General features: G+C 49.8%; 1 protein-coding gene across 3 annotated transcripts in view; it reads right to left on the reverse strand.

Moving 5' to 3' along the window:
• ANKS6 (ankyrin repeat and sterile alpha motif domain containing 6) overlaps positions 1-12,683 on the reverse strand; it is a 53,843-nt gene that overhangs the window by 36,525 nt on the left and 4,635 nt on the right. For all 3 annotated transcript variants that reach the window (XR_005025428.2, XM_036888393.2, XM_036888394.2), the window contains exons 2-8: positions 9,415-9,917; positions 6,859-6,903; positions 5,968-6,172; positions 4,857-4,963; positions 2,996-3,144; positions 1,200-1,398; positions 443-492 (exon numbers count right to left, since the gene is read on the reverse strand). Coding sequence is in view for 2 of the 3 variants with exons in the window: in XM_036888393.2 (XP_036744288.2) it covers positions 443-492; positions 1,200-1,398; positions 2,996-3,144; positions 4,857-4,963; positions 5,968-6,172; positions 6,859-6,903; positions 9,415-9,917 (1,258 nt within the window). In the remaining variant the exon portion in view is untranslated. The remainder of the gene's footprint in view (positions 1-442; positions 493-1,199; positions 1,399-2,995; positions 3,145-4,856; positions 4,964-5,967; positions 6,173-6,858; positions 6,904-9,414; positions 9,918-12,683) is intronic.

A 12,683-nucleotide genomic window follows, 5' to 3' on the forward strand; every position in this document is an offset into this window, starting at 1 on the left:
ACTGTTATCTGGCGACTTCCTGTTACTCATAGTTGAACTTAATTCTGATACCTCTTTAGTTTACAGATGAGGAAACTGAGGTCTCTCAGGTTGGAAGCTTGCCCATCCTGTGACTCCTCTCCTACTGGCTCTCCATAGTCAAAACTGTGAGTCCAGCGTCACCCATTAATTCCTACCCCTTTAACGCCCTGTCCTCAGAGCTACCCTGCTGAGATGATGAGGGCTTACACCCGGCCACTAATCCCCAGCATGGCCTTCCTGCGCTCGGGGCTGTCATGTTCCGACTCCTTGGTGCCAGAGTTGTGCCCGTGGTTACACATTTTGATATCAGCCCCACCTGTGACCACCCCAAGAAAGACAAAGACCCACATCCCTCCTTGTAAATCAGTCAACTAGAGATTGGTAGAGACCTGCAATGCTTTTAGAAAAGGCCCACACTCACCATGGTTGTCAATAACACATCTTCTCTTTCTCCTCTTGTGCTCCCAGGACCTGAGAGACAAATGGAAGCTTCCTGAAATGAGGCTCCCACGAGTTCATGGCATGAGGATGAGTGACCAGGTCGCCTTCATCCTGGAAAACCAACTCCCCTGGGTGGTTAAATATTTAATAATAATTGGTGTTCAATATATGAATGAAAGGAAAGCATTAAAAAGGTACCTAAGAGCATGTTTTCAGCTTTTCTATGAACCACTGCCGCGCTGGGTCAGACAGTGGTGCACCCCGCTCAATAGTCTGTCTCAACAGTGGTGCCGAAGGAGCTGGTCTGTGTGCAGAGTCCTTCAGAAGGGATGTGAGCTGATCAGTTTCCCAGTTAAGTGTGGGAATCTCCGTCAGCACCCTCGCTAAGTCATCCAATACGTGGAGTACCTCCAGAGGTAGGAAGCTTACTACCTATTCTCCCCCAGGTCACTCGTTCTATTTCAAAATACTTTCAGTGCCAGAAGCCAAAGCAAGAAAGGCAATGACTGGCCTCAGTGGGGCATGTTGGACAGGAACCCAGGACTCTTGTCATTAGCTTCCCTGTCCTACCATGCTGACAGCATTTGTGCCCTTGCTTAAGTCTCTTTTTCAAGAGGCCAGTCAATGTCACATTCCAGTATCATTTCATCTGATATCAGCCCAGGAGGTAGGACAAAAGACAGAGCATTGGTTCGGACCATTCTGGAAATCCTACCATACATGCAGTTTTTTCTTACCATTGTCTTTCGTTGTAGAAGCCACATCAGGGAGCCCAGACCAACTTGTCTTGTCCTGGGGGGCTGCCCTCATTGTGGAGTCCAGCGCTGCCTCTGGCTCATTACAAAATGGCAATGGCTGGTTGCTGGACAGCCCACGGGGAAGGGTCTGCATCAGTTTGAGCTTCCGGAACCGATTGGACATTCGGTTCCACCAGGACTGCCAAGGGAATACAGAGCAGAAGTCATGTCCTAGGAGCACCCAGCCCAGGGATACACTTCATGCACGGCCCCCCTGCCCCATCCTGGGCCCATGCAGGCATTACCAATCAACCACGGCACCCTTCCCTCAAAAGCCGTGTTTCTCTCTAAAATCCTTCCTGATTCAGTCCTCAGGGGCATTTCCAATAGGCTGAGCTGACAGTGAACTCTATTTGACACCCCTCATCTACTCAATCTCCTCATTGTATAGACTGAGAAATGGAGACCCGGCCAGGGGTCTGACTTGCCCAAAGTCTTATCGTCAGTCAGGACAGACAGATGGACACAGAGGGCATACCAAACACTGTGACCCCGGTCACCGTATAGCCTCTTTCCCTGTTCTGGCGACAACGGGAGAGGCGCCAGGGCATTCACGCTACAGCCTGGGCCACCTGCTCCTGCTGCTTATACCTGCCCCCCCGCCCACCGAGACAGGGCAGGTGCCAGCCCCCAGGGGTCCTTACGACCCCACAGCACCCCAGGTACCAGCAGCCTGAGAGGCTGGGAGACAGCAGTGGGGACGGGAGGGAGGGACCCAAGCAGACACCAGAGAGCACAGGCTCGAGTGAGCTTCAAACACGAAAGGAATGCCACGTCCACAGATCTGAGAAGGTGCTAGAACCCCAGACAGGGCTGGGGAGAATATGTTTGACTTCATGGGGAGTAGGATGGGGAGGATGAGAAATTCAAAGAAAAATACTCGGCTTGCAGTTAGAAATTAGCAAGTGGAACTTGGTTCCGGTGTTCCCAGGAAGAGGCTGACAAGGGCCTGCAGAACACAGGGAGAGCCGAGAAGGGAGCTGCCAGCAAATACTCTACACGTGGAAGCAGAGGCCAAGGACAGGTGACCTGGGAGGGGAGGTGTTGGTTTGGCTAGTTCAGTCCTACATCAGGAAGAAACTTTTTTTTTATGGTTTAATTTTTTTTATTTTGATATCATTAATGTACAATTACTTGCACATTATGGTTACTAGAGTCCCCCTATTATCAAGTTCCCCCCACATACCCCATTACAGTCACACTGTCCATCAGCATAGTAAGATGCTATAGAATCATTACTTGTCTTCTCTGTTTAGAGTGCCTTTCCCATGTCCCCCCCCACCCCCTACATTATGTGTGCTAATTGTAATGCCCCGTTTTCCCCCTTATCCCTCCCTTTCCACCCATCCTCCCCAGTCCCTTTCCCTTTGGTAACTGTTAGTCCATGCTTGGGTTCTGTGAGTCATGCAGAAACATTTTAAGTTCCTTAGTTATAAATTGAATTTCCACATCAAAATTCTAATGTCTCCTTAAAAAAAAAAATGGTTAGATCTGGCAATGTGAACCTGCATTCTTGCAAAACAGCCACTGCAGCCACTGAGTGGTTACAAGTACCCCAGTTTTCCCTGGTCCCCACCATTGCCTCTTGTTCACCCCCAGCTTACTTCTCGCTCCTGCCAGCCACCACCCTCCCCCCACTGTAGCCCAAACCAGCCATGGGTTAACAGGAAGTGGCAGGCATCTCCCACCCCATCAAACTGGCTCCCTGAAGCCTTTTAAGACAGGAAAAGGCAAACCTTAAGCCCGCCTTTGTCATCGGGCAGCACTGGGACACTCCAGGGCTGTCGGACCTTCGAATGGGGTAGGGATGGCTGGTGGCTGGGCCGGCCTTTGTCTTTATTCACCTGCATGCAGACAGATGCCAGCAGTCGAACAAGTTCCGTGTCTATGGGCACAAAGGGTAGCGTTTTACCTGCAAATATGTCTGCCGGGCCATGGGAAGGGGACCCAAGACGACCCCAGTCAACCTTAGAACTCAGCCCCACAGCTCCAGACTGTGTGTGACCCCAGCAGACTGCCTCTCCATCTTATCTTCAAAAGGTGGCAAACAAGCTGGCAGGGCTTAACCCACTTAACCCGGAAGAAAAATCAGGACTGGTGTGTTTTAAAAAGTCCACACTCTGCAGGTGAATGGCAGAGGTTTCAAATTCTGCCTCTGCCCTTCTCTGACTGTGTACTTATGAGTAAACTAAGGAACTTGTCTGTGCTTCTGTAAAAGAGGCGATTTTACCCACCACATAAAGGTGTCTGGAGGATTTGAGGGAGTTCCTGGCATATACTGCAAGTGCTTAAGAAAAGTGAAGTATTATTAGTTATTATCATTCAGGTTATTTTTTAAAGGCAACAAACAAGATTGAGAAGGATATACTACAAACTATTAACAGTGCTTTACTCTTGATGACTAAAATCTTTTTCTGTCCAAGTGTTCAATTCATAAGCATGTGTTTCTCTAAAAATTTCAGGCAAAAACTTCATTTAAAAATCCACTAGGGATGTTTTATTGGGAAAGGGATTGGGGAAGTGGGAGGGGAGCGAGGGCGGAGGGGCAGAGCGTGCAGACCAGGGGCGCTGGGAGACGGAACCTGAATGACAGGATCTCTGGGCCCAGGTGGAGGGGCTCAAGCAGGCAGAGCGAGACCGCTGGACCTGGGCGCAAGACCCCACCTCTCCCAAGGGGCTCAGGTAGTTTCCCCTGGTCTCGGTCGCCTCCCTTCCACAGAGGATGTGAAGCTCTGCCTCCCCTCTCACACTCTGCGGGAATGAAATGGAAGAAAACGTGCCCCTGGCTGTGAGGGGCCTGCAGTGGGGAGGGTGGTGATGAAGAAGGGCACTGTGGCCGGCCACCCCCACCCCCTCCCCACACCCCAGAGCTAACCGGGGCGGTGGGAGGGACTCCACCGGGAACTGTGGAGGTAACAGTCCTCTCCCCACAGCCAGCAGGTTGGGATCTGGCTCAAGGCTCAAAGCCTTGTGGGCCAGAAGGGCTCCCAGCATCCCTCTCTGGGCTGAAACTGTGGGGTAATAAGAGATGGCAGATGGAGAGACCCTGAAATCTGAGCTGGCGAACTGATGCCCAGTCCTGGAGGGGAGCTTGTCGCGGTGGGGGAGGTACAGGGGAGCAGTGGATGCCTGCCACCGACCTAGAAAGGTCAAATAACAGCGACAGCCGTAGCCTGGCGCGCTCCCCCTCCGGGCCTCCACCTGTGCCTTGCGGCTGCAGGGGTCATAACTCCACCTCTGATCCACTTGTCAAGGGGGCTTTCCTGTTTCCTCCTGAGTCAGCTTCCCGCCATGAGGCACAGAGACCAACCTAGGATTTGCATGGACAAAGGCCTTGCTGGCCTTCCCTCCAGGACACTCCCAGAGCCTGGTGCTGGGAGAAGACTCAAGGACTACCTGGTCCCAGCTCAGCCCTGCTGAGGGAAGAGACTTTCCCAAGGCCATGTGATGAGCTCTCGGGGCTTCAGAGTGGCTCCCCTGTGAAAAAGCAAGGCCTTTTTCTCGATTCCCAGCCAGAGAAAACAACAGGCAGCGATCTCGATTCCCAGCCAGAGAAAGCTGGTACCGGTGCACAGCCCCTTTCCTGAAACAACCCACCTGGATCACTCAGCAGCATCACCAGGTCAAAGGCTGTGTACCCATTGTTTGCTCGAAGGGTGACGTTTGCCCCTTGGTTTAGCAGATATTTGACAATTTCCTTATTCCTGGGGAGGAAAGAAAAGCCAGACTTAGACCCAATGAAAGCGAAAGCTGAGCTGAGCTCCTGGTAACAAGACTGGTGATGTTAACAGCAGCGCCGTGTCTCTGAGCCACAAGAAGAATGTGGGGACCTGCCAATCTCACACTCCTTGTCCTCTAAACCTTGGGTGGGCCAGGCGCGAACGTGATGGAGAATAAAGCCTAAGTGCTCCTCCACAAACAGAATGAAAAGCGAGGGCTCTGCCCAAAAGCTGCATGGTCCCCACAACTACACACAGGTCCCCACTGCTTCCCCCTGAAACCAGGACCCCTGCACCGTGGAAGCCTTGCACAGGCCAAGGTGTCTGATGGGGAAGTCTGAGGCTCAAATAAGAAAACCAACTGCTTCAAGATGATGCAGTAAAGTGCTGTGTGCACTGCAAACAGGACAAGGGAAGAGTCCTGATGTGGAACCAGACCACTGAGCAGCTGCATGGCCCTGCCTACCACTCAGCCTGTCCAAAGAAGGAGGCCTCTGGGATGGCAGCGTAAGAATGGGTTCAGAAGCACAGTCAGCGCTGACACCTTTTCAGAAGGAGTGGGTTAGGATGAGTCTCATCACTGGTCGCAGAGAAGCTGATGGCATAAATGGCTGATGTTCATTTCCAACAGAGGCAACTTAAGGAGGCTGCTATACATCAATGTGAAACTCTAAATGAACCAATCACCCTGCTCAACTGAAATCAACCTACAGAACTTATCTTTCTGAATAAAGCACTCCTGCTGCGTGGTTTTTCATGGCCACTGGTGCAATTCTGTGACAAGGTAATAGGAAATCTGGACCCAGAAGAGTGGGGGTGCAGGACAGAATGAGCCTGAACTGCTTTAATCTTTTATGTGGTCCTCAGCATCTTCACAGCCCTGGAGTTTATCTGTAGCATCTCAGGACCAGAAAACCCCATCAAGAACCCTGTCTCACCCCAAGGCATCCACTTAGCCTCACCACTAAGGGAGTGGAGCTGGCACTAACCCATGGTAGGTGGCCTGCATGAGGGCCGTCCAGCCATGCGCACTGTCCTGCTTGTCAATGTCGGCGTGCCTCTCTACCAGCAGCTGCACCAGAGGCAGCTGCCCCATGACAGCTGCCAGCATCAGTGGGGTTGCCCCGTCTGCATTGACTAGGTTCACATAGTTGGGGTCTTCGTCAGCAATCTCTTTGACCAGCTGGAAGTTTCCTGCAAACAGAAGCAGGAGTCCTGGTGACCCGTGGGCCTAGCACCACAAGATTACTTTTCCAGCAGATTCATGTAACAAACATGAGCTGAGCTGCTGGGTATCATAGGGGCTACAAAGATGACTCAGAGAGAGCCCACATTTCCAAATCTCTCAGACGATGAAGGACAGAGGCAAGCTCACAGACAGCTTTACTACAAGAGAGAAGAGTTATTGATATCTTAAAAGAACAGATGAAGGAAACAGATGAAGGAGAGCAAAGCACATGCAGAAGGAGAGCTCAGGTCTCCCTGGGGTGTTAGGATCTTCAGGGAGGGCTTCCTGGAGGCAGTCTATATCAGGAGAGGAAATTTTAGGCTAAAAAGCCCTTCATCACAAAGAGAGCAGAGTAGGTAGGCGGGTAGCCAGACATTTCAGGAGCAGGGCAGAGCTAAGGCATAGCCATAGGGTTTGGCTGGAGAGGCAGAGGGGGCCTGGGGGTGCAGTTTCGAATCTGTGTGTGAAGCACAGGAACTACCAAGCCTCCAGGGTCTGAATCTCCCTGGTGAAGCTACAGAGTTAGGAAACAACAAAATGCCTATTTCTTTCTCAAATACTCAGGGAGGCCTTGAAAAGGACTATAAGTATTAGTTTGGAGAATGTAGCATTGTATTCTTAAATACCCAAAAATATTTTAAAGAGTGCTTACCCATTTTCAATGCATGGAAAATATCAGGTCGCCTTTTCTCCTCATCTGGGCAAACAAAGATTTCAAAAGTTAACCATGGAAAGGTTTAATATGACAGAAAAGTCCAAGAGTGTAACAACACAGACTAGCTTTAAAAACAATCTACTTTTCAAAAGCAATCTAATCAGAGACCTACATAACGGATGAATCCAGCAGCCCCTCTGGAAGGGTTATTATGAGAGTGTCTGAAATGCTCCAGAGACAGACCTTGGGAGGTCATTTGCCCAACAAAACATGAATGAGCAGCAGATCATGTCCTGGCCCCACACTCATAAAGCAATCACCTATAGGAAGTCCAAACATGGGGATGTCCTTTGTTAGATATAATGGAAAAGTAGAGTCTGGGCAAAATCTGGATTTCTACGAAAATTTCAAAAAGAAATAATGACTCTTTTTTTCTAAAACTAAATGTACAACCATGAGATAATTCCAGAGCAGAGGACCCCTGAGAAACTGAGCAGCTAAGGCCAGGGGAAGGTCATAGCCAATGTTAATTTTTGCTTTCCTTCCCCAAAATGCAGCAATCTGAATTATTCTGAAAGTTATCCCTGCCCCAGACTTGCAGACACAGATCTCTGCAGGCAACTGTCCACATGATATCTTCATGCTGGTTCCTGTAGTCCAACTCCTCGGCTGGTGCAGAACCCCATGCCTACCCCCAAACCTGAGCCTTACTGTACCCACCCAAGGTGAGCCACTCTCTCATCTGCTCATCTGACACCTACCTCCAAGCTTGGACTAGTGGCTACCCTCCTACTGTTAGAAAGCTGGCATTGTCATGACCAGATGGTAGGTAAATGCAGGACCTCCTGTGTCTTTGGCCAACTCCAGGGGATGGAGCAGCTGTAAGAGGAAACGTGGGACTCTTAGCTAATCTCTGATCCAGACTGGCACCCTCAGGCAGCTGGGAGGAAACTGCAGGTGGGTGCAAGGAGCACTGAATCTGGAGTCCATGTATGAGAAAGTGTGTGTTTCCAGAGTGATCTGTCTCCTCATTGCTAACATAGAGATAACACACTAATATGGGAACCATATGGTGGTTGCAGGGATCTATAATATAGATGGGAAAATGCTTTGGAAATTCTTAGGCCCTGTTCAAAGAATAGTCTTTGCTATCTTTATTAGTGATTAGCACCTACTCCAGAAAGTATACTTCTTAACCCTAGGATTCTTACAGAGCCATGGAACTAAGTGTCTAATTTTGCCTATGGAAATACTAAAATATGTATTATGTCAGAAAGCTGGCATTGTCACATTCCTTTAAGAGGCTAATTTACAGTGGGCTGGGGCTTTCTCATGCCAAGACCCTTTGACAAAAAAGTGTCACCTGGTCTTTGTGTTGGTTACTAAGCAACCATCTGGTACAAATGAATGGCTGACAGTCTAGCCTGACCCCAGGAGGCTGGGGCAGCTGTACCGATACCAAGTGACCCTGGGTTAGTCCCTTCCTCACTCTGGGCTCCAGTTTTTGCATCTATATTGAAGCAGTTCCAGGGACACGGCTGCCCCAGCCCAAGGGACAGCCACAGTGGGGCTGTGGAGGGTGTCACAAAGACAGTCACAGCCTCAAGGGTATTCCATCCTGCAGCTCATGTGAAGGAGAGAGCTAAGGTCAGGGATGGATTTCCTAGCACCTCACAAAAAGCTAGGGGCTGAGAGTGATTTATTTAATAGTCTGTCATGATTAACAACACAGCCTTTGCCCTGACAGTGTCCCTGCAGGCACTTCCCTGAAGCCCACAGTGCAGCGTTCCCTCAGCTCCGGCAAGTCAGACAAAATCCCGCCTTCTCAAGGAGGCCACCCAACCGCACTGCAGCCTGCCTCGCCCAACTCCGCAGCTCCCACACCTCTGCCCTGCCCTGCCCGTTCTCTTCTCAGATGGTACTCACCATCTGCTAGAGTACATCATTTATTTTACTTAATATATTCCCTGTTTCTTGCCTACCTCCCTGACAGAGACCGAGGTCAAGGGCACAGGGCACATTGTTCTACAGCAAGGGCTGGCAAACTACAGTCCTGGGCCAAATCTGTCCTCCTATCTGTTTTATAATTAGTTTTATTGATGACATAGCCATACCCACTCAGTTGCATATACTGTATGGCTGCTTCCACTCTAGCAGAACTGAGTCATGATAGACTGTATGCCCACAAAACCTAAAATATTTATTATATGGTCCTTTACAGAAAAAGTTGGCTGACCCTTGTTCTAGAAGGATCCCATAACCTGCATCAGAATCATCTGGTCAGGAAGGAAGGCCCTTGCTATGGAGGTTTCCAGGCTCTTCCTACTGCTACCAGATCACTCTCTAGAGGTTGGGCCAGGAATCTGCATGTAACAGACACTCCCCACTGAGCGTTATGCCCAGCACATCTAAGTCCCATGGCTCTGCAGACTGGACTCTGGTTTCTACATGCCCTTCTTGTTGGGCAATCCTCAGTTTCTGTCACTGAAACACAATCTGGGGTCCCTATGAAGCCACAGAGGGTTGGGAGAGCTGGTGGTGGCACAGCCTGACCTGTCTTGGGCCTGACGGTGGTCAGTGGGTCCAGGTAGTCTGCAAGGTCCCTGTGCTTATGGTCAAGTGCAACGTCGAAGGCAGTCTTTTCCAGCACGCTGAGGTGGTCAGGGTTGGCCCCCTTCTCCACCAACTGCTGGGCCACACCAAGTCTCCCAGTGAGTGCTGACAGCATCAGTGGACTCCAGCCCACGGTCCGGGCTGCACAGTTGGGGTCAGCGCCCCACTCCAAGAGCAGTCGTACCACGGCCTCATGCCCATGCTGGATGGCAGCCATCAGGGCTGTGATGTCCAGCAACTCATCCCTGCTGTCCCCTGCCCTTGGCTGCTCGCCTGAGGGGTTGTGACGGTCCACGAAGGCACCAGCTTCCAGGAGCAGCTTCACCACACCCAGGTGGCCACCCCGAGAGGCCACAGTGAGTACGCTGGCCCCCAACCGATTCTGAGCATTAACATCAGCACCATGATCCAAAAGGAGGTGTGCCACATTCACGTGCCCAAATCTGCCAGGAAAATGGAAAATTAGTGACACCACACATGGAACACTAACAAGCAGACAGCTTACCTAATCCTCATTTGTCATTAATTATTAAAGTTGTAATAGCTGCTTATAATAAAAGGCCTTCTTCTGGTGCCAGGCACTGTGCTGGCCCCACATCTGCACCATTACAAAGATGAGCAACTGCCCTGTCTAGGTTCGAATCCAGCTCTGCCATCCACTTGCTTGAGGCCTTGAGAAAGAACTTTAGCTTCTTCAAGTCTTATTTCCTCATCTGTTAAAATAGGGACCTAATTGTATTTACTTTAAGAGGATTAAATGAGTTAATATATATAAATATATAATATATATAAAATACCTAGAATGGTGTTTGGCCAAAGGAAAAGCCACATAAATATTTGCTGTATGATTATTTTACATTACAATGTGCCAAGGTTACCTAGCTGGAAAGAGGCAGTATCAGAGTCAGAATGAATCTGTCTGAATCCTGCTGCCCTCACTCTTTCTCCTATACCATGCTGCTTCCCACATCTCAGAGACTTCATTTTATTCTGCTTTATAGCCTCATAGTCTCTGTCTGTGCTCTGATTCCGTATGGGTAGAGCCCATGTTTGACTCGCATCTACCCTCTCCACCACCAAATGCACACGCACAGCACAGCAGGTCCTTTGAGATGAGACAGCAGACCCCATGCCAAGAGATGTACATGGCCATGGTCAGCAGAGATAGGCTTGGACACCTCTTGCCAGAGGCCTGCTGCCCCCTGCTGGCAGGAATGTCAACTGCTGGTGGCGGTGAACTGCATCTGGACCAAGACTCTCCTCGGTGAAGTTTAAGCTACCACCCGGCCCACCTGCCCAGGGGACAGACACATGCCCACCAACTTCCTAATACAAGAAAACAGACGCCTTGTCTGAGCAAGAGCTCTTCCTTCTTTTGCCACCAGAGGGCAGCAAAGTTCCGTTTTGCAGTATTTTGGGGGAGGCACTGTCTGGGCTGGGAGCTGTGTGTGTTGCAGCTGGAAGGCACTGTGGACCACTGAGGAAAGAATGACAAGAATACAGGGGCCAACAGTGCCTGCTTTTACAAGACCATAATGCCTGCATCTACAAGGCAGCTCTTTGAATCTCTTGCTGTGCTCCCCTCCTTTCCAGAAGCAGGTTTTGTACTTGATCTAAGCAAACTCAAGGCCTCCCAACCCCCACACTCACGGAGGCAGAGCCAAGGCTGAACTCTGGTCTGAACTTACAAATGCCTTCTGGGACGTGAACCTTAACAACACTGGGTCACCTCCACCTATGGGGCATGGCCTGTGGAGGGGGAGCTTGGTGAGCTGGCTGCCCAGCTGCAGGAGGACAGGGCCTGTCCCGCCTCTTCTCCAAGGCAGAGAGAACGCAAGACAAACTGAAATGAACCCAAAAGCACAAAGCTGCAACCCCAACCTGTCTCCTGCCTCCAGTCTTGTTCCTTCCTGCCTGTTCTCCATGTTGATATCCCCAAACCTAAGACCATATTCCCTAAACCTTAATCGGATGGCTGCTACCCAGCTTCCTGCTGCCTGAAGGCAGCTTGTGGGCTTAGTCAGCCTCATTTCCTCCCAGCTCCCACACTGGGCACTCGGGCCTTGCTCTCCTGTACCCACCAGTTATGTTCCTTCCACTCTCGTGGCTGGCCTGCCTCTCTGACCACAGTGGTTTCCTGTCCTCACCTACTAAGATCACCCTTTATACTGCTTCAGGGATGCAGCTCACACCTCACCTCCTGGCAGACCACCCTCCTACTAGTTCAGGTGTGCCTCACCTGAGTGCCCACAGTTCCCTGTCCTCACCTCTACTGATGCGGCCCCTGAGCCTTCCTCCCACGGTTGTGTCTTCCTGTCAGACAGCACACTCTCCCAGGCCAGGGCTGAGTGGCTGACCCATGGTGGAGCTCAGCAAATTTTGTGAAATGAGTAAGTGAATGAATGAATGACTGGCATAACCAGTAGAAGATGGTCCAGAGACAAGCAATGGAAATGACTGAAGAACTATTGTATCCTCCATTGGAGTAGAGAATTTTAAAAGATTACACTGCTGAGTTATCCGGCATAAGGTAAAATCAAGTGAAACCCATGAGAGCAGATCACAAGGTGCTGGCACATTTTTTATCTCATCTGATCTTAATAAGCCCTGAGATAAACTAATAATGCCCATTTCATATGAAGATACGAAGATTAGAATGGAAAGCAATAATCCAGAGCCTCTCAATTTGAAAGGGACAGAGTCAAAACATGAACCTAGACCCTAAGATCTCAAACCCTGGCTCTTCCAGAATAACAAATTTTCAGAATAAGAAAAGGACTAAATTTAAGCAGAAATGCTGCCATTTGGAATGTTTTCTAAACTTATGGGTAGCCCAAGATGTCATTCAACAAGGCCAAAAATATAAAATGATGCAATGCAGGCTGAGATAATTTTGTGGATGCTAAGTTTCCAATAGGTAATTTCTAAAGATAGGAAACGATGGGGCTTTCTGAACAGCTGCTATGATTACCAATTAATTCAGCAATTAACACCTGTGTTAAAGACCTGGCACATACTCCCACCACTCAAAGCACTGAGCTGAGAGTGCAGCTCTGTCACACTGGCAGGCAGAGAAATGAAAGGCAAGAGAAGGAAGGTAAAGAAGTCAAGGATAAAGTTAGAGCCAAAGTAAGCACCACACAGCCAGTCTCTTAGCATTTGGCAAATTTGGTGAGCAGTTTCCTTAGTGCCAACACCAAATAGGAAAA

The sequence above is a fragment of the Manis pentadactyla genome, chromosome 3 (assembly GCF_030020395.1).
Source record: "Manis pentadactyla isolate mManPen7 chromosome 3, mManPen7.hap1, whole genome shotgun sequence".
Classification (NCBI taxonomy): domain Eukaryota; kingdom Metazoa; phylum Chordata; class Mammalia; order Pholidota; family Manidae; genus Manis; species Manis pentadactyla.